The 22637-nt window shown below is 44.4% G+C and overlaps 1 protein-coding gene across 2 annotated transcripts in view; it reads left to right on the plus strand.

Moving 5' to 3' along the window:
- The window catches only part of LOC115468256 (E3 ubiquitin-protein ligase TRIM39-like), a 56632-nt gene that overhangs the window by 10942 nt on the left and 23053 nt on the right, over nt 1-22637 (plus strand). For both annotated transcript variants that reach the window (XM_030199820.1, XM_030199819.1), the window contains exons 3-7: nt 5056-5283; nt 7350-7372; nt 9364-9473; nt 20366-20371; nt 22128-22157. In XM_030199820.1, coding sequence (XP_030055680.1) covers nt 5056-5283; nt 7350-7372; nt 9364-9473; nt 20366-20371; nt 22128-22157 — 397 coding nt within the window. The remainder of the gene's footprint in view (nt 1-5055; nt 5284-7349; nt 7373-9363; nt 9474-20365; nt 20372-22127; nt 22158-22637) is intronic.

The following is a 22637-nucleotide window of genomic DNA, read 5'->3' on the forward strand; positions in this document are numbered from 1 at the left end:
CACTTCCCAGCTGCTGGAGTTGCTGTCAAAGCCCACTCCAGGCATCCCCCACGCTCTTTGTGAAAAAGTACTTTTTAACTTTACTCCTAAGTTAACCACCTTGTAACCCCAGTTCAAGTTGTCTATATACCACTTCCCTGTCTCTGGAAAAGATTTGCTTGCTTATTCATACCTGTCAAGTATTTAAATGTCTGTATTATATCTCCTCGATCCCTCCTTTCCTCTAAGGTAAACTTATTCAGTTCATCAGAACTAGAGTAAATGAATTGAGGTTACAGGGTGGTCAATTTAGGAGTAACAGCGGGAAGTACTTTTTCATAGGGGAGGTTGTGGAGAAAACAATAGTAATAAACAAAAAAGAGGTGACATAGAGGGGCATAATCGAACTGGACGCCCAAGTTTTCCTGAGGCGGGGAAACCTGTGTTATCGAAACAAGATGGGCGTCCACCTTTCATTTCGATAGTACGGTCGGGGACTCCCAAAACTCAACATTTAGGTTGACCTTAGAGATGGTCGTCCTTGATTTTCGGTAATAATGGAAACCGAGGACGCCCATCTCAGAACCAACCAAATCCAAGCCATTTGGTCGTGGGAGGAGCCAGCATTCATAGTGCACTGGTCCCCCTGAAATGCAAGGACACCAACCGGGCACTCTGGGAGGCACTGCAGTGGACTTCAGAAAAAGGTCCCAGGTGCATAGCTCCCTTACCTTGTGTGCTGAACCCCCAACCCCCCCCTAACCCACTCCCCACAACTGTACACCACTACCATAGCCCTAAGGGGTGAAGGGGGGCACCTAGATGTGGGTACACTGGGTTTGTGGTGGGTTTAGAAGGGTTCACATTTACCACCACAAGTGTAACAGGTGGGGGGGATGGACCTGGGTCCGCCTGCCTGAAGTGCACTGCAGTACCCACTAAAACTGCTCCAGGGACCTGCATACTGCTGTCATGGAGCTGGGTATGATATTTGAGGCTGGCATAGAGGCTGGAAAAAAGTTTAAAAACTTGTTTTTTTTTTTAGGGTGGGAGGGGGTTAGTGACCACTGGGGGAGTAAGGGGAGGTGATCCCTGATTCCCTCTGGTGGTCATCTGGTCATTTACGGCACATTTTTGTGGTTTGGTTGTAAAAAATAAAAGGACCAGGTAAAGTTGTGCAAGTGTTCGTCAGGGACGCCCTTCTTTTGTCCATTATCGGCCGAGGACGCCCATGTGTTAAGCACACCCCAGTCCCGCCTTTGCTACGCCTCCAACACGCCCCCATGAACTTTGGTCATCCCTGCGACAGAAAGCAGTTGAGGGCACCCAAAATCGGCTTTCGATTATGCCGATTTGGGCAACCCTGTGAGAAGGACTTCCCTAGCTGTAAAGGTCTAAAATACAAACTAGTATTCGTCCTGCTTTGCCACTTGATCTGAAAAATTATCTTATCGACTTTCGGAAATCACTAAAGACTTTCCTTTTTAATAGGACTTACCACACTAATCAATAATAGGTAATCGAACATTTCAATACTTACTTGAAAATCTGTTTGTTTTCTGATTTATTGAATTGATTATATCCATTATATTATACCTGTTCTTTTGTCACTAATTGAAAGACACTTGTAATGATAACTATTGTAAGCCACATTGAGTCTGGAAATAGGTGGGAAAATGTGAGATACAAATGAAATAAATAAATAAATGATATAGATAAAAATTTCTTGTTTGGTGTCTGGCAAGTATTCTGAGGCGTATTACTTGGAGCTATTACATTTTGAGAGGGTATTATTGATTGGAATCAAAAATGGTGACCAGAATTCAAAATTTCAGTGAGAGGGGGAAGCCGACAGTTGTAGCTATTCACTGGAAATACATTCGGATCCCTGTGAAGGCAGGAAAAGCAGGAAAATGCCTGTTAGTCAGTAATCTCCACTACCCTAATTGCAAAGGACTAAAATACAAGACAACCCATGCGTCCAACTTCTCTTACATAAGCACACGCCTGTGGAATGCATTGGCGCAAGTGGTGAAAACAACTTATGATCACCTAAAATTCAGAAAATTATTAAAGGCTCACCTATTCGGAAAGGCATATCCGAATGACCCAACTTAAACTGAACATGTCCAAGACCGAGCTTATTGTCTTTCCACCCAAACCCACTTCTCCTCTCCCTCCACTCTCTATCTCTGTTGATAACACCCTCATTCTCCCTGTCTCAACTCCGATGTTGCGGGCAGATATCTTCGACTCCTCCCTCTCCTTCTCTGCGCATATCCAGCAGATAGCCAAGACCTGTTGCTTCTTTCTCTATAACATCAGCAAAATTCGCCCTTTCCTCTCTGAGCACACCACCCGAACACTCGTCCACTCTCTCATTACCTCTCGCCTTGACTACTGCAACCTACTCCTCACTGGCGTCCCACTTAACCATTTATCCCCCCTTCAATCCGTTCAGTACTCTGCTGCACGTCTTATCTTCCGTCTGGACCGATATGCTCATATCACCCCTCTCCTCAAGTCACTTCACTGGCTTCCGATCAGGTACCGCATACAGTTCAAGCTTCTCCTACTAACCTACAAATGCACTCGTTCTGCAGCCCCTCACTACCTCTCTACCCTCATCTCCCCTTACGTTCCTACCCGAAACCTCCGCTCACAGGACAAATCCCTCCTCTCAGTACCCTTCTCCACCACCGCCAACTCCAGGCTTTGCCCTTTCTCCCTTGCCTCACCCTGTGCTTGGAATAAACTCCCTGAGCCCTCATCCTCCCTGTCTCATCTTCCCGCAACCTCGGAGTCATCTTCGACTCCTTCCTCTCCTTCTCGGCCCATATCCAGCAGATAGCCAAGACCTGTCGCTTCTTTCTCTATAACATCAGCAAAATTCGCCCTTTCCTCTCTGAGCATACCACCCGAACACTCGTCCACTCTCTCATTACCTCTCGCCTTGACTACTGCAACCTACTCCTCACTGGCGTCCCACTTAACCATCTATCCCCCCTTCAATCCGTTCAGAACTCTGCTGCCCATCTTATCTTCCGCCTAGACCAATATGTTCATATCACCCCTCTCCTCAAGTCAATCTTTTCATACTTACCTGAGGAGGAGGAGGATGGGTATCTTTCAATACTGGCCCATGCAAGAAGGATTTTCCTGGAAGACACTGAAAGATAAAAGAGATAAATGACTGAGAAAAATACACAGACACTAGAGTGTGACATAAAGAGAATTTACTTAAATCTGAGAATCTAAGATACATTAATGCTTAATAGAGAAACACCCTGAGTGTAATGAGACCTGTTGGAGGAAGAAAATGCAAAAGAAAAGAAAAAACTTGTAAAGTATCTTGTTTACACCAGACTGATTTCAAAACAATTTAAGTGAAAGTTCAAGCAAAGAATACTGAAAAACTAAGGACCCTGTTTACAAAGCTGTGCTGTAGGTGCGCAAACCTTTTAGCACACGCTAATGCTTGAGACACCCATAGGAATATAATAAACTTAAAGGGATTTGGCTGATAACATCTTATTAGTTTTCTGCTCTTATTCTATAAGGCTTACGCTTGTCCTGAAATGGTTAAATAAATGACATTAAGTGCACCCCATAGTTGTACCTCTCTCTTGGTGCCAGTTTATAGAATTGCCCCTTGGTGCTTTCATCACATCGTTGCTGAGGTAATCCGCTCTTTGAACTGTGACATTATAGTAAGGAGTGATCTGGTGACATTCACTGACTTTTACATGTACATTTCTGCTCATTCAGGGATGGGTCTGTCCTGATGCCTTTTAACTGAGTTCCAGGATACAGATTTCAATCTGAAATAACTCCTGTGATGTGGAAGCTCATTTTCATCTAATTTAACCATTTATAACCTGTAACTGTTGATTGGTTTTGAGAGCTCCAGGATATAGTTGCGGATTCTGGATCCTCTGGTGTCACAAAGCTCAGCAGAGCTGGTGTTAGGTGAACTTAGTGTTCCTCAGGAAAATGAGACTAGAAAGGTAGAACTTCAGGCTGGAGATTTTCAAGCTCTGTCATCAAGAGGTTCTGCACAGCCAGTGGGTGAAGTGAGGGTCCCGTAACCACAGCTTCCTACCACTTCACCTTCTCTTTAGTGGCAGCACTGCAACTACATTCAAATCACAGGCATTGTGCGTTAACATCAGGATGTGCTGGTCTGTGACCACTTACTTTGTTATTTGTTGTCTTATGTTTTCAGATTTTCAAAGCTTTATTGAAAATACAATCAAATTTAACAGCAGTAGCCAGAAGACTAAGTCTTAAAGAATCAATACCCTTTCATCCCCTCCTTTCCTCCCTCCACCCCTTCCCCCCAACCGTGGCCACTTATTTTGAAAGTGCTCGCAGTGCTGTCATTGAAGAGAAGGTAGATCAGTGGAGAACCACCATTCAACAAGATGTTCAAAGCGGCAGGGCCAGATTATGGGGTAAGGAAGAGAAGGAAGCAGGAGATAGATACTAGGAGAAAGAGGAGAACGAGATGCTAATCAATACTGAGGAAGGGAGAGAATGGGGAGATGCTGGGGGTAGATGCTGGGGAAGAGAGAAATGGAGGATGTTTGTGTTAAGAGGTAAGAATAGAAAAGGAGGGAGACCCTTCTTCTGCTCACTTAGAAATGATATGGGGACAACAGTGATACCGGGATGGGTACATTGCACATGGGCAGAGAGGCAGAGGGAGTTGCTGGGCAAGGGATGGAGGAGATTGTGAAAGGGGGATAAGCTTCTGAGTATAGTGAGAGAGGAAGACTGGGAAAAGAGTGGCTGGTGAGAGGAGGAAGGCTGTGCTGGAGTCACCACTGTTAAAGGAGGAAGTGCTGTACCAGAGCCACCATTGATAAGAGGGTAATGGAGCCACTGGAACTCTGGAATATGGGTTTGGGTGGGAGAAGGTACATGTCTCAATTAATATAGGGTGCTCAGTACTCTTGTACGTGTCCTGATGACAACAAAAAAGATTTATTGTTCATTGAAAGACCTGAATCCAGAGCTCTGGGCAACAAAATCACTCTAGTGTTACTGAGAATTATCTCTCTGTGTTTAATCCAGAGTGAGACAGAGAGGAAAAGACAGATAGTTGAGTCCGAGTTTGATGAGTTACACCAGTTTCTGAATAAGGAGAAGCAGATCCTTCTCTCAAGACTGGAGGAGGAAAAGAAGAAGATTCTCCAGAGAATCACGGAAAATGTGACCCAGCTAGAAGAGCAAAGTTCCTGCCTTATGCAGCTGATCTCCAAGATGGAGAAGAGTCAGCAGCCGACCATTGAGTTACGGAAGGTAAGATTAGCAAATATATTTCTAAGGAAGTTACTGATGTGCCAGGAGCAATCAGGGAATTCAAGTAGCAGATCAAAATATCTTACATAAGGGCCTGAATAAGGACTGATTTTTCAGCCAGGAGTCACTTACCAAATCAGAGCTTTTAAAATAATTTCATGGGGCTTAAATGGCCAAATCCTCCTGCTCTGAAGAAGGTGTAAATTGCTGTATGTGCTCTACACATGTACACACAAGTCATGTGTTTTTAATGATCAATATTTGACTCACTGAGTGAAAAGGTACTAAACGAGGGGTTACAAATGTTACACCCCTGTCCTGGGCACTTCTAGGTTCGGGGCCATCGGACCCTCACTGTCCTGGTGCTCGGTGCCTCCACCGGGGAAACTAAGCGTTAGCAGATGGGACGATCCTCTTCCCTCCCAGGAAACCCTATAAAACAAGTCTACTCTAAACTCTGGAGAACAAGGCTGGCAGTCTTAATAGATGCGTTATACTCTATATCCTATATCCATTTCCGAAAACTTTTGAAAACCTTCTTCTTTATAAGCTATGTAGAACAGAATTTAGTGACCTCCCAGTCACTCCCCCCCCCCCCAATGAATCTCTACAGGAACTTACTCTCCTATTCAGGGGCGGACTGACCATTCGGTCAACCAGGAAGTGCCCGAGGGCCCAGAGGTTCCAGGGGGCCCAGAGACTGTGCCCAGTTGCCTGCCGCCACTGGCCCTTCTACCTTGAAGAGCCCTGGTGGTCTAGTGCCTTCTTCGGGGCAGCCAGGCCAGAAAGAATCCCACTCTTTCCTGCCCGCTGCCACTAGTGTGCCTGGGGCTGGCACTGGCGTGTTTTAAAAATGGCTGCTGAGACTGCTGAGACCCACGAGACTGCTGCAGGAAATCTCAGAAGCCATTTTAAAAACTCGCCAGTGCCAGCCCTAGACACACTAGCGACAGCGGGCAGGAAAGAATGGGATTCTTTCCTGCCTGGTTGCCCCCGAAGAATCCACTAGACCACCAGGGCTCTTTAAGGTAGGACACACTTGCAGGGGTCTGTAGTGTGTGGAAGGGGGTCATAATTACAGTGGTGGGGGGGGGGGGGGGGCTGTGATGTACATGAGGGAGGTGGTGGGAGCAGTAGCTGGAGGTTCCTGGTGATCCTTACTGCCCGGGGGCTCCAACCACTGCCAATCTGCCCCTGCACCTATGAATTCCAAACTAACAGGGATTTACATAAATAACAGAGATAAAGGCTATAAATGTTTGGAGGATTAAATTGGGCAACTTTCATTTTCGAAAGTTTTGTATACTGTAGGGTCAGTAGAGAGGGATTATGCAATGTTTTCACAACACTGATGTTTTTCATGTTCTACAGCCTAAAAACTGTGGGGTGTGTGATTTCTGGGGTTAATTACTTTTTTAAATTGATAAACATTTCTCATTTTTTAAAGATGCAGTTAGTCCATTCCTCTATTCTCTGGCGGAAATAAGGGGGGTCTTTTACTTGGCGTTTTTAGTGCGCGTCAAAAATAGGCGCACACTAAAGATGCCCATAGGAATACATTGGCATCTTTAGCATTTTGCGTGCACTTATTTTTAATGGCAGCGCACCTTAGTAAAAGACTCCCTTTGTCACTTATCCCACTTTTGATACCTTTTCACCCAGTGGGTCACATGCAGACATCACAACTCCACCTCTGCCCAAACCAGGCCCTTAACAATGTCTACAGATCACGGACCAGAGCCACTAAGGAGGTTTCAGTACTGTGCCCATTCATGATTGATTGGCATGAAGGATGTGTGTTTTATCTAAATACTTGAAAAGTTGCCCAAGTATCAATTACAACTTAGGAGATAAATGTTAGGTTTGAAACAGGCTGATACACTTGTTTCCATAATGAGTTTGGGTGTTTCTTATAGATTTTCGGATGCTGATCATAGAAAAGGCATCAAAATTTTGTAGCTGTTTTGTGATTGAGCAGAGCTGTGAGTAGAGTATCCTAACGTATAATGTGTTCTCATAAACTGTGAAATCTAACTAGAAATATTCTCTGTCTCATTTCCCTTTAGGATGTGAACGATGCCCTGAGCAGGTACAAGTTAATTTTCTGTCCTTTTCTATGTGGATGGATTAATTTGAGTGAGGAAGAAGGGAATTAATCGATTGGTGAGAATTGGAGATTGAGAATGGGAGAGAGGGAAGTGTGATTGAGTGAGGACAGGGAGAGTTAAGGTGTGGAGGAAGCACTGAGAAATGAAGGGAAAGAGATGGAGGAGAGGGGAGGAGAATTACAGACCAACCTTCTCTTCCCCTTCACTCTCCCTTTCTCATCCCTGTACTGCCAGAACTTCTCCTCTCTTCCTTTCCTCACCTATTTGGCCCTCCATGAATCTTCATTCCCACCAAACTCCACCCTGTGAATCTCCTTTACCCTGCCAGTCGATATTGTTTATCTGAATTTTCAGAAGACATTTGATAAAGTTCCCCATGAATGTCTCCTGAGGAAACCAAAAAGTCATGGGATTGGAGACAGTGTCCTATTGTGGATTAAGAACTGGTAAAAAAAAAAAGATAGAAAACAGAGTAGGGTTGAATGGTCAATATTCTCAGTGGAGAAGGGTAAATAATGGGGTGCCTCAGGGTCTGTGCTGGGACCTCTACTTTTTAACATATTCACAAACGATTTAGAAATGGGAATAATGAGTGAGGTGAGTAAATTTGCTGAGGACATAAAGTTCTTCAAAGTTCTTAAAACACAAGAGGATTGTGAAAAATTGCAAGAGGACCTTACATGACTGGGAGACAGAATCCACCAACTGGCAGATGACATTTAGATCTAGATTCTATAAATCTAAAACATCTACCGTATTTTTCGGACTATAAGACGCACCGGACCATAAGACGCACCTAGGTTTTAGAGGAGGGAAATAGGGAAAAAAAAATTTTTCCTTTTTCCCTCCTCTAAAACCTAGGTGCTCCGGTGCGTCTTGTCCGAGTTTTGGACCTCCGTCCCGTACTTACACGATTCCATGTTCCCTGGTGGTCTAGTGATGTCGGGGCAGGAAAGAGGGGGCTCTTTCCTGCCCCGACGTCACTAGACCACCAGGGAACATGGAATCGTGTAAGTACGGGACGGAGGTCCAAAAACGCTACCTTCGGACTATAAGACGCACCCCCCATTTTCCTCCCAAATTTTGGGGGAAAAAAGTGCGTCTTATAGTCCGAAAAATACTGTAAGTGAAAAATGCACAAAATCAAGCCTTAGGATGGATGCTCCCCAGTAGTCTTAGTAGACTGGCCACACGGACATCCCAGCAGACCAGTGGGGCACCCTAGGAGGTCCCAGCTAGACATCTTACCACTGCCCATTATCTTGTATGGTGAGCCCCCCCAAAATCCACAGAAAAAGTACTGTACACAACTACAATAGCCCTTATGGCTGCAGTTGTCACCTATATGTAGGTACAGTAGGCTTTTGGTAAGTTTTGGAGGGCTGACACTTTCCACCACAAGTGTAACAGATAGAGTGAGATTTGGGCCTGGTCCATATCTCTGACCACTAGGCTACTCCAGGGACCTGCTTGCTGCTCTAGTAGGAATGACCATAACATCTGAGACTTTGGGGGGTAGGAGGGTGTCAATGACCACTAGGGGAATACAGGGGGGGGGGGTTATGCCTTAATCCCTCCAGTAGTCATTTGGTCATTTAAGGCACCTTTTTGTGACTTAGTTGTGATAAAAACAAATCTAGACCAAAACATCTAAATTGTAGCCCTGGACATTTGTGTTTTGTTTCATTATGGCAGAAAAGCATCTGAGTGTTAGGAATGCCCAAATCCCACCCCTAACACCCCCCCCCCTTGTGATTTCAATGTAATGCTGACAAACAATGGGTTTCAAAAATAGCGATTTGGGTGTTTTGGCAAGCAAAATGTCCAAATGCCACTTTGTGCCACTTTTCGAATGTTTTTCTGTTTCAAAAATGAGTCACATAATCACAGAAAACTGATTGCTCAAGGTACATTTAATTCCTTCCACTGTGAACATCTCTCAGAATAATCACTGTCACTCTCTAACCCATAGGTGGCAGAAAATGAAGTGTCCAGTACTAAAGGCTGTTTCTACTGATCTGAAATTAGATTTCCAACTGAGCTACCCAAAGCAGCTGAAGAAATGGATTACAAAATTTGGAGGTGAGGAATTGATCACTTTTTAATTTGGTTTGTCTTCTTTACAAATGCTCTGGATGATTCCAGTAAAAATCTGCAGAAATAAAAGAATAAAAACAGACACCACAGTAAGACACAGTGTTACATTGTTCAGCCCCCAGGAAAATACAGTGTTGCACTGTTCACCCCACAGTGAATTATCCTATATAATAATTCTCACCTCCAACATTCTGAGGCTGCCTGGAACCGTGGATCATGTTGGAGTAGATAATAGTGATGTCACACAACCCACACCAGATTGGCCAGGAGAAGGGAGAGGGGCAGAGCCACGATACAGGGAGCAGCTAATCAGCACAACACGGGGAATGCACAGCAGCAGGAACAGAAGCCTCTCTCACACAGTCACTCTCTCAAACATACACACTCAGAGGAAAACCTTGCTAGCGCCCGTTTCCTTTCAAACAGAAACGGGCCTTTTTTACTAGTAGTGTTACATTGTTCACTCTGCAGTAAGTTACATTGTTACACTGTTCAACCCACCTCAACTGCTTTCTAAGGACCAAATCCCAGTATTCACCTAATAGGGACCTTTGTTTAATACTTTAAAAAAGGATAAACCCCTTATAGAAAGCCCACTTGAGAAACTCAGGAACTAAATTTTTTGTATTTGTTTAAAATAATGTAAAATCTGCACCTATCTGCAGTTCTAGGCAAGGTATAATACAACCTATATAAAGGCAGTGAAACTTTAATCATGGCCATGACATTCATATCAATTACTGGCAGACATATTAATTATGTGTCATTAACATACACTCTGTGAATACCTGATAAACATAACAGTATTTGTACTTCAGTGATGATCAATAACCAAATGCCTGATTAAGGAAGGAACTGAGTATATAAACCCGGATAACGTTACCACATCCTTTTTGTTGTCCTAATTTTATCCAGATAGTTACCCAGTTAATGGACTGAATCTTGCCACTAATGAGGTAACTTCTGACTCTTCCGATTTCTGAATCTCCAGACTGTCCTGGCATTACGTCGATAAAGCCGAGACAGGCTGTCCGAATTTCAGTGCTATTATTGACTCTGAGATTAGCAAGTTTAGTATGGGCAGTGGAAGGACAGACTGCTCGGACGTGTACCAGAGACAGAAGTACAATCCATTTGTGGAGTTGTTGCAGTTGTCACGGTCTTAGGCTCTCGGACACTAGAGCAACGTGAGCCCTTGGACCACTGCCGACAAGCGGCAGCAGTAGGCAAGACCCCAACCAGGACTGGGTAACAAGCAAGGCAGGAGAAGCTGTAGACTGGCAAGGCTGGAACAACCGAACTGGAACCACAGGACCTGAACTACAGCATAGGCCAGCAGGGAATAAGCAGGACAGAGAGGCTGGTCTTTGCCTGCACTTGACCACCGTTCCCCAGGGGTTGAGCCCCCAGGTGCAGGCGGTCAGCAGGACTTACTGGACTGAGCCTGCAGACAGACTGGACCAACAGGATTCTCACACAGGACTCTAAACAAGCTTGACTAGAACAGGGTTCTGGAATTTTGGATTCAGGCGACTCAGACAGGGTATCGGATACAGAAACAAGCTTGACAGAAACAGGGTTCAGGATTAGGATACTCAGATAGGAGGGAAAGGAAGCCAAAAGCAGACAGGGTTGGAATCAAAACAGCGGTGCCCAAAGGCATGCAGACAAGACAAGGCTGAAGTGCAAGTAGCTGACCAACACAGACAGCGAGCAGAGCAATGGCTGAAGCTCCAGTAGCTGACAAACACAGACAGCGAGCGGAGCAATGGCTGAAGCTCCAGTAGCTGACAAACACAGACAGCGAGCGGAGCAATGGCTGAACCTCCAGTAGCTGACAAACACAGACAGAGAACAGAGCAATGGCTGAAGCTGCAGTAGCTGACAAACCCAGACAGAGAACAGAGCAATGGCTGAAGCTGCAGTAGCTGACAAACACAGACAGCGAGCGGAGCAATGACTGAACCTCCAGTAGCTGACAAACACAGACAGAGAACAGAGCAATGGCTGAAGCTGCAGTAGCTGACAAACACAGACAGAGAACAGAGCAATGGCTGAAGCTGCAGTAGCTGACAAACACAGACAGCGAGCGGAGCAATGGCTGAACCTCCAGTAGCTGACAAACACAGACAGAGAACAGAGCAATGGCTGAAGCTGCAGTAGCTGACAAACGCAGACAGAGAACAGAGCAATGGCTGAAGCTGCAGTAGCTGACAAACGCAGACAGAGAACAGAGCAATGGCTGAAGCTGCAGTAGCTGACAAACGCAGACAGAGAACAGAGCAATGGCTGAAGCTGCAGTAGCTGACAAACGCAGACAGAGAACAGAGCAATGGCTGAAGCTGCAGTAGCTGACAAACACAGACAGAGAACAGAGCAATGGCTGAAGCTGCAGTAGCTGACAAACACAGACAGCGAGCGGAGCAATGGCTGAACCTCCAGTAGCTGACAAACACAGACAGAGAACAGAGCAATGGCTGAAGCTGCAGTAGCTGACAAACGCAGACAGAGAACAGAGCAATGGCTGAAGCTGCAGTAGCTGACAAACACAGACAGCGAGCGGAGCAATGGCTGAACCTCCAGTAGCTGACAAACACAGACAGAGAACAGAGCAATGGCTGAAGCTGCAGTAGCTGACAAACGCAGACAGAGAACAGAGCAATGGCTGAAGCTGCAGTAGCTGACAAACACAGACAGAGAACAGAGCAATGGCTGAAGCTGCAGTAGCTGACAAACACAGACAGGGAACAGAGCAATGGCTGAAGCTGCAATAGCTGACAAACACAGACAGAGAACAGAACTCAAGACAAGAGCAAACAGAAGTGCCACAGGCACACCAATTAGAAGCAAGGCAGAAATGCAAACTGTATACAAACTAACCTCGACCTTTGGAGATGGAAAGGCGCTGTATGTTAAAGAGGAAACTGAGTCAAATAAAATAAACATTTCACATGACACAGATAGCAGTGTGGAATAACTATGGATAGAGATTCCATGTGTGAAGGGAAGGAGTGTTCTTGTAGTGCTGTACTACCATCTGAGGGTAATTTCAATTACCCCAATATTGACTGGATAAATGTTACATCAGGGAGTGAGATAAAATTTCTAGATGTAATAAATGACTGTTTCTTGGAGCAGCTGATCCAGGAACCAACAAGAGGGGGAGCCATTTTGGATCTGGTCCTTGGTGGCGTGCCGGGCATAGTGCAAGAGATGGCAGTGTTGGGTCCCCTGGGAAACAGTGATCATAACATGATAAAGTTTGAGCTACAATCTGGGATGAACCCGCGAAGGAAATCTACTGTAGCTGCATTTAATTTTCGAAAAGGGCGACTATCATAAAATAAGAAAAATGATTAAAAAGAAACTAAAAGCATCAGCTACAAAGGTTAGGACACTAAATCAGGCGTGGATGTTATTCAAAAATACCATCTTGGAAGCCCAGTCCAGATGCATTCCACGTATTTGCAAAGGTGGAAAGAAGAGAAAACGTCAGCCAGCGTGGTTAAAAGGTGAAGTAAGAGAGGCTATTACAGCCAAAACATTGACCTTCAAAGAATGGAAAAAGGACCCAAATGAAGAAAACAAGAAGCAACATAAGCACTTGCCAAGTCAAATGCAAAGCATTATAAAGAAGACTGAAAAAGAATATAAAGAGAAAGTTGCCGCAGAGGCTAAAACTCACAGTAACAACTTTTTCAGGTACATCAGAAGCAGAAAGCCTGCGAGGGAATCCTTGGGACCGTTAGATCATGAAGGAGCAAAAGGCACACTCAGGGAGGACAAGGCCATAGCGGAGAAACTGAATGAATTCTTTGCTTCTGTCTTTATGGAAGAAGATGTAAGAGTTCTGCCTGTACTGGAATTGGTTTTCAAGGGTGATGATGTGAAGGAACTGAAAGAAATCTGGAAGACGTACTGAGCCAAACTGACAAATTAAAGAGTAAATCACCTGGACCGGATGGCATACATCCAAGGGTACTCAAAGAACTCAAGCTTGAAATTGCTGATCTGCTATTAGTAATATGTAACCTATCATTAAAATCATCTGTAGTACCTGAAGATTTTTAAAAGGGGTTCTAGTGGTGATCTGGGAAATTATGGACTGGTAAGCCTGACATTAGTGCTGGGCAAAATAGTGGAAACTTATAAAGAATAAAATTACAGAACACGTAGACAAACATGGTTTAATGAGACACAGCATGGGTTCAGCCGATGGATGTCTTGCCTCACCAATTTGCTTCATTTCTTTGAAGGTGTGAATAAACGTGGATAAAGGTGAGCCGGTTGATGTAGTGTATCCAGATTTTCAGAAAGCTTTTGATAAAGTTCCTCATGAGAGATTCCTGAGAAAATTAAAGTGTCATGGGATAGGAAACAAGGTTCTGGTGTGGATTAAGAATTGGTTATTGGACAGAAAACACAGGGTAGGGCTAAATGGTCATTTTTCTCAATGGAGGAGGGTGAACAGTAGAGTGCCTCAGGGATTTGTACTGGGACCGTTACTATTTAACATTCTGTCATGGAACCCGGGATGGTAAGTCCCTGGGCTGCAGCAGACAAGTCCTCTGGGGAGGCGCAGAGCAGAGGCGAACCAGGCACTGAATATACACAGGACAGCAGACATGGCAAATAGCACACTCAAGACAAACAACAAGCACCACCAGAAAAGGGAGATAGACCACTCAGGCGGACCTCACAGGTGAACTGGAACCCACTCATACAGAGTCCAAGCGTATGGGCCTCACGGCCGAACTGGAACCGAATCATACCAGAAGGAAGGGAAAAGAAACAGAACGGAATCTTTTGAGCAAGTACTATTCAAGCAGTGCACACACACTGCACTAAACAGAGCCACAAACAAGGGGTCAAAAGACCGTACAAAAAGGCACAAAGAAACTGAAGGGGAAAAGATAACCCCGCTTAGACTCACATGGTAGAAACCACAAGTAAAAGATAAGAAAACCACGCAGGAAGGCAGCACAGGACAGTGCTTAGAACCACAGCTATAAATGAAAAGTCCTAACCAAAAACAAACATCGCACAGAGAGGTAGCACAGGGCTGGGCTAGTAGTCCCAGCTAAACAGAACCACCACCCACTCAAGCACAAATAGAACCAAACAGAGACGATACTCAGGGCTGTGCTAGATCCACAGCTATAAAAGAATAATCCTAACCAGTCAAACAGACATCACATAGAGAGGTATCTCAAGGCTGAGCTAGTAGTCCCAGCTAAACGAAGAGTTGTCCACTCATGCCACACAGAGAGGCAGCTCAAGGCTGAGCAAGTAGTCACAGCAAACAGAAGAACCACCCACTCAAACAGAATCAAACAGAGGATGCACAGGACTGTGCTAGTAGACACAGCTAAACGGAAGAACAGCCCACTCATGCCACACAGATAGACCGCTCAAGGCTGCGACAGTAGTCAGAACTAAACAAAAAAGCAATCCACTCAAACTCAACCAGAAACCTCACAAAGAGAACTCAAACAGAAAGCACACAGGAAAACCTCAAGATGAGGCCACACAGAGGAACACTCACGGCTATGCCATACAGAACTCAAGGATAAGGGAAGCCACTCATGAGGGAACTCAAGGGTGTGCCACTAGGCACTCAAGGAAAAAAGGGAAGCCACTCATAGGAATACACTAGGCTGTGCCACGCAGCACTCAAGGGAAAAGGGAAGTCACTCATAGGAATACCCTAGGCTGTACCACGCAGCACTCAGGGAAAAGGGAAACCACTCAAAGGAATACTCAAGGGTGTGCCACCAGGCACTCAAGGGAAAAGGGAAGCCACTCATAAGAATACACAAGGCTGTGCCACAGAGTCAAATAACAGAAACTAGAGACAAAGGGAAAAGCAAGCAAACAGGGAAAGCTGCCTTTACATACAGAAATCAGATAAGGAGCAATGCTCAAAGAATCAGGAGACAGACACAGCAAACAAAAAGTTAAAGCAGGCTAAAGGGAAGGGCTGCTTCTTAAAACACATCAGAAAGAAGCAGGGCTTATACTGCAGTCAAAGGTTTAAAGCAAACAAAGGGATAAATAATATTCTTACCAGAACTCAGCCAGGAAGGGAAGGGAAAGGCAGGCAGAGACAGAGCTCACCCAGCTGCACGGAAGCAAGGTAATCAAGGAAAGCAGCTAGGCTGGCAACAACCGGCTCTCTGAACAGTGCAAGGTAACAAGGGAAACCACACAAGGAAACAGAACAGGCTTAAGCTGGAGAACCTAGACCACAAGGAAATAATCTATTCTGGTTCAAACCAGAACCACACACAGAAAAACAGAACAGGACTTTGCTTGGAAATAAAGTTAACAGGTTTGTAATCCACACAGGTTGAAACCAGAACAACACACACAGAGAACCAGAAGAGGGCTTTGCTTGAGAGCAAACTTAACAGGAAAGTAATCCATACAGAGTCAAACCAAAACCACTCACACAAGGTTCAGGGCTCTGCCACAGAGACACAGCTTAACAAGAAGACCAGTTCCCTCAGAATCAAACAACAGTACAACAAGAAGAAGGAAAATAGACCTATTGCAAAGACAACGCAGGAAAGCTCCCTGGGTCCTTTTAAAGGAATAGGCTAATGATGTCACAAGTAGGAAATGAAGCAGAAGCAGGGAGACCAAAGCGAGGCTTGGCTTCAGGGAGACCAACAACAGGAAAAAAGGCAGACTGGAGAGGTCACAGAGCTAGATACAGAACAGTAAGTCTGAACATAAGGGCACGGCCACAACCGTGACACATATTTATAAATGATATGGAAAGCGGAACGACGAGTGAGGTGATCAAATTTACAGTTGATACATGACTATTCAAGGTGGTTAAAATGTGTGCGGACTGTGAAATATTGCAGGAAGACCTTAGGAAATTGGAAGACTGGGCATCCAAATGGCAGGTGAAATATAATGTGGACAAATGCAAGGTGACGCACATTGGGAAGAATAATCTGAATCATAGTTACCTAATGCTAGGATCTACCTTGCTGGTCATCGCTCAAGACAAACAGGGCGAAAAAACAATTATGTTTATTCTCTTAAAAATATTGAACAGTGGAACAAAATAGTGCAAATAGCAAACAATAACTGGTAACTGAAATATAGATCAATTATAACACTAACTAAACATCTGTATACTGCCTAAACAGTACCTGGGAAGATCAGGACATATAATTCACTGAGCCTCAGCAAAGACATCTGTCTCTCTTTTCTTCCGGGCTAAGACTTAAGCAACAGGCAACAACAACTGCTCAACAATTTCAAATTCCAGACCAATCAGAGCCCAGTCAACAAGTTTTACTGCTGCTTGCTTCCTGCTTGCGTTAAAGAAAAAGAACATCAGTTCCCTATAACTGCTTTACAGCAAAGAAACTCCACCTGCTGGCCAAATAGGAGAAATACACTTCAGGACATAATTAAAACAGGAAAATATCTAATACATTTTACAGGCTTAAAACCAGGGGCGTAGCTACGGGTGGGCCTGGGTGGGCCCAGGCCCACCCAATTTCAGTCCAGGCCCGCCCAGCGCCAGCTCCCATTGCCGGCCACTGCTGCTTTTCCTGATGAGCAGCAGTGGCCGGCGCTACAAAAAGAAGAAGCGCTCAGCTGACTGAGCTGAGCGCCAACGCGTCGCTAAGGACGAGAAAAAAATGTTTTTAAAAAAATGCGGCACCGCAGGCAGCCTCGAAGCATTGGCTGCTGGCTCTGTGCAGGCTCCTCCCGTCTCTTACATCACTGCCCCTGTAGCGAAGCAGGGGCAGTGACGTAAGAGACGGAAGGAGCCTGCAGAGCCAGCAGCCAATGCTGCGAGGCTGCCTGCAGTGCCGCTTTTTTTTTTTAAACATTTTTTCTTCGTCGGGTTAGCGACGCGTTGGTGCTCAGCTCAGTCAGCTGAGCGCTTCTTCTTTTTGTAGCGCCGGCCCTGCTGCTCATCAGGAAAAGCAGCAGTGGCCGGCAATGGGAGCTGGGGCTGGTGGGCCTGAATGGGAGAGGGAAAATGGATGGCAGGATGGGGAGAAAGAGGGAAAACGGAAGGATGGGGAAAGAAAGAGGGAAAACAGATGGGAGGATGGCAGAGAAAGAGGGAAAACAGAAGGATGGGGAGAGAAAGAGGGAAAACAGATGGGAGGATGGCAGAGAAAGAGGGGAAACGGAAGGATGGGGAGAGAAAGAGGGAAAACAGATGGCAGGATGGGGAGAAAGAGGGAAAATGGAAGGATGGGGAGAGAAAGAGGGAAAACAGATGGCAGGATGGGGAGAAAGAGGGAAAATGGAAGGATGGGGAGAGAAAGAGGGAAAACAGATGGGAGGATGGCAGAGAAAGAGGGAAAACGGAAGGATGGGGAGAGAAAGAGGGAAAACAGATGGGAGGATGACAAAGAAAGAGGGAAAACGGAAGGATGGGGAGAGAAAGAGGGAAAACAGATGGGAGGATGGCAGAGAAAGAGGGAAAACGGAAGGATGGGGAGAGAAAGAGGGAAAACAGATGGGAGGATGGCAGAGAAAGAGGGAAAACGGAAGGATGGGGAGAGAAAGAGGGAAACAGATGGGAGGATGACAAAGAAAGAGGGAAAACGGAAGGATGGGGAGAGGAAGAGGGAAAACAGATGGAAGGATGGGGAGAGAAAGAGGGAAAACAGATGGGAGGATGGCAGAGAAAGAGGGAAAATGGAAGGATGGGGAGAGAAAGAGGGAAGATGCTGGATGGAAGGGTAGGGAGAAAGGTGACACTGGATGGAAGGATGCAGAAAGAAAGAGGGGAGACTATTGGAAGGATGGGGAGAGAGAGGGGAGACACTGGAAGGATGGGGAGAGAAAGAGGAGAGGCTGCATGGAAAGGGGGAGTAGTGAAAGATTGGAGAATAAGAGGAAGGGGCATGGGGAGAACAAGGGTGAGAAAAAGATGAAAAGCCATAAGTAGATGAAGGAAATTAAAGAATGGATAGTAAGAATGAATTAAATCTGGACACAGAGAGAGGCAGAAAAATATTGAAGAAAGCAAAGAAAAAGGAGAGAAAAATGACAAATGGCCAGGAAACCCTGGCAGAAGAGTTAAGCGAAAACGAAGGAAAGCAGAATCTAGAGACAGGGAGCAACACAATGAGAAAAAGTAAATGGCCATACAAGAAAGGTAAAGAAAATAATTTTATTTTTAATTTAGGGTAAAGTAATATGGTGTTAATAAAGTTTCAGAGACCAATACTTCCTTCCTTAGGTCAGGAGAGGATACCGTAACAGCATTATACTGACCTGAGGCAGGAGGTTTTGGCCTCTGAAAGCTCACTGAAAAGGATTAGGCTATTAAATAAATTGTCTGAAATCTGATGCACTGAAAAGCAGCACTTTACCCTGTGTGACAAATGCATCTGAGTGTGACTACATTTTGCTGGGGGAGGGGGGGGGGTAGAGAGAAAATTTTGTGCCCACCCACTTTGGGTTCAGGCCCACCCAAAATTGGCAGTCTGGCTACGCCACTGCTTAAAACACACTTCTTCACAAGGATATAGTAGGGATCATCATGTTAAAACCCAAATATCAGCATTACCAGCATGTTGCGCACTGTTGACGTACTCTCCCACCGACACTTGGATTAGAAAAATCAGCTGTAAGGCACTGCTGCTATAAAAGACAAACAGCATGAATAATGCGTAAGACTGATGTCACGTCATAGTGCTAATAAGCTAACAAATAGAAAAAAATACGCTCATTGTATATAACAAGTTAAATAAAACAACAAACTGGTGTCTTGTCCCACCTATTTTGGTACGGAGTACAAAAGATGAATAAGTATGAACAGTTTGTATAAATAAATAAAATACACCACCTGAGCAACATATCATTAGTAATATAAACACAGCCATCGGCTTATAAAAACTAAACAGACTATCATGTGAACTACGTAAAAAGAGGAATGAAAAATAAATGGGATGTAAAGCAATGCAAAAATGGAATATAAAAGAATCAAAAATCACATCAAGCATTGAAGAGAGAGTCCCACTTTTACCAGCTACAGGCACACTCACAAAAGAAAACTCTCCCTCCAACCGGGAACACTGCTATTTCGAGAAAATGGACAAATGGGAAAAGAGCAGCACCCATCACGTAATAAATAATGCTTAAGGCTGATGTCATGTAATGGCGCAAATTGGGCAACTAATGAAAAAAATAGCACATATCACATATAAAAAGACAAAAAACTAGCATATTATCCAGTCAATATCACACTAATTATGCAGGTTTTTTTCTCATTATTATTATGGTTGCTTAAAGGGTGGGGGGAGTGAAAAAAAGGAATGGTTTGGTGTGGGAGTATGGTTGTTGTTTATATGACTGGGTTCATATGTTTTTGTGGATTTTGCACTAAAATTAATAAAAAATGATTTAAACATAAAAAATGCTGACTGCTGTGGGCTGAATATGGGCTGGATGATGTTACATTCTTACTTTATAACAACTGTACCATCAGTTCTGTCCAAAGCAACATTGACCTTGCGTTGTCTATTGTCACTCCTATTTGAGTATAACCTGAAGAAGGAATGGGTGAAAAGGCAAAGCTTGTTTTATTTTGCTGCATTGCACCCTGGAAGTCATGTGTTTACTATGTCATAAGCTTATTCCTGGGATAAGCAGAAGAAAATCTGTTTTACTCTTTTGGGATCTTGCCAGGTACTTGTGACCTGGATTCACCACTGTTGGAAACAGGATACTGGGCTTGATGGACCTTCAGTCTTTCCCTGGATGGCAGTTCTTATGTATGAATGTACTTATGAGATCATTGAAGGATATATTTATAATTCAAAATCTCTAACATTTCTCTTTCTTGTTTTTTTTTTTTTTTTACAAAATAAAATCACATCCTGCAGGATTTGGTAAGTTTTATTCAGTTAGAAACATATATATTTTAGGGTTAATAGCAATATTAATGCATTAATATTGTAATGCTTACCATGTTTTTTTGAATGCTACCTGTTTTTTTTTTTAATGGTGACCCACCCCTCCCCCATGCTTTCCTCTGCAGCAGGGCTCGGGCTTTTTTCTCCTTCCTCGGAGCTGCCTCAAACTCCTTATCTAACCCTATACGGACAGGCTCTACAGATACTTGCAGGAAGTTGGGAAAGGTCTCCTGAGACTTAAAACTGCAAGACTCAAGTATCTGCAAAGCCCTTTTGCTGTTCAGGGGAAGACAAGGAGTTTGAGGCAACGCTGAGCCCGAGCCTTGCTGTACAGGTAAATGTGGGGGGTGGAGAAGGGGGCATGAGAGAAACTGAATGAAGGCTGTTTGAAACCTTATTCTTTAATGCCCAAAATGCATGCTGTGATTAAGCACTCTGAATTGCATGGTTAAAACTTTTAATCACACAATTAATCACAATTAATTCTTGCTGCACCCTACGCCTGGAATAGACTTCCTGAGCCCCTACGTCTTACCTCATCCTTGACCATCTTTAAATCTAGCTTAAAAGCCCACCTCTTTGATATTGCTTTTGACTTGTAACCACTTGCCTCCACCTACCCTCCTCTCCTCTTTCCTCTACAAATTAATTGCTTTGCTTGCTTTATTTTTGTCTATTAGATTGTAAACTCTTTGAGCAGGGACTGTCTTATATGTTTGTGCAGCGCTGCATACGCTTTGTAGCGCTATATAAATGCTAATTAGTAGTAGTAGTAGATGCGGCGACCAGAATTGAACACAATACTCAAGGTGCGGTCGTACCATGGAGCGATACAACGGCATTATAACATCCTCACACCTGTTTTCCATACCTTTCCTAATAATACCCAACATTCTATTCGCTTTCCGAGCCGCAGCAGCACACTGAGCAGAAGGTTTCAGCGTATTATCGACGACGACACCCAGATCCCTTTCTTGGTCCATAACTCCTAACATGGAACCTTGCATGACGTAGCTATAATTCAGGCTCTTTTTTCCCACATGCATCACCTTGCACTTGATCACATTAAACGTCATCTGCCATTTAGCCGCCCAGTGTCCCTGTCTCGTAAGGTCCTCTTGTATTTTTCACAATCTTCCCGCGATTTGACTACTTTGAATAACTTTGTGTCATCGGCAAATTTGATTACCTCACTAGTTACCCCCATCTCTAGGTCATTTATGAATATGTTAAAAAGCAGAGGTCCCAGCACAGATCCCTAAGGGACCCCACTAACTACCCTGCCTGCTTTATTTTTGTCTATTAGATTGTAAGCTCTTTGAGCAGGGACTGTCTTTCTTCTATGTATGTGCAGCGCTGCGTACGCTTTGTAGCGCTATATAAATGCTAAATAGTAGTAGTAGTAGTCTCTTGTAACCAGAGCTAATATTGTGATGTCATAATGCCTCAGGCCACCAATAAGAGCCAACCTCATCAGTGATGTCACAATGGCTTGATTGTCCTATACTTGGCTCACTTTTATTACATAGCTCTTTGAGCAGGGACTGTCTTTCTTCTATGTTTGTGCAGTGCTGCATACGCCTTGTAGCGCTATAGAAATGCTGAATAGTAGTACTGTAGTAGTAGTAATTAAAATTTGTATTCATTGTCCACCCCTAACATAATTTTTATATCATTGTACTTATTTCTCTTGCCTGAGATCTGATCATTGTTCATCTTTATTTTAATGCAGATTGGTGGATGGAATTTGGCAAATATACAGGTAACTGAATCTGAAATATAACTAATTATACCAAACCATCAAATCCACTAATGTGTCCTTTGACTGTGATTTTGCTATACAGACACCTACAGCCAGTGTTAGGGATCATTTTCACTCCGTGATTCCCCTGAGCAGGGTCAGGGAGTGATCCCTCAGGTTCAGACCTGGCAAGTTTCCCACATTCATTGGGAGACCTCCCGCTTTCTCAGGTCATCTCCGAAATTTCCACTAGGGAGTGAATGACTTCCACTTAGCAGTCTGTGACAGTCCCAGGACTTTTCACCAAATAATACAGTACAGTTTGCTTCTAGAAACAGTCACCAACAGGCTTATTTTCGAAAGAGAAGGACGCCCATCTTTCGACACAAATCAGAAGATGGGCGTCCTCTCCCCAGGGTCACACAAATCGGTATAATGGAAAGCCGATTTTGGATGTCCTCAACTGCTTTCCGTCGCAGGGACAGTCAAAGTTCCCGGGGG

Source organism: Microcaecilia unicolor, chromosome 4, assembly GCF_901765095.1.
Source record: "Microcaecilia unicolor chromosome 4, aMicUni1.1, whole genome shotgun sequence".
NCBI classification, from domain to species: domain Eukaryota; kingdom Metazoa; phylum Chordata; class Amphibia; order Gymnophiona; family Siphonopidae; genus Microcaecilia; species Microcaecilia unicolor.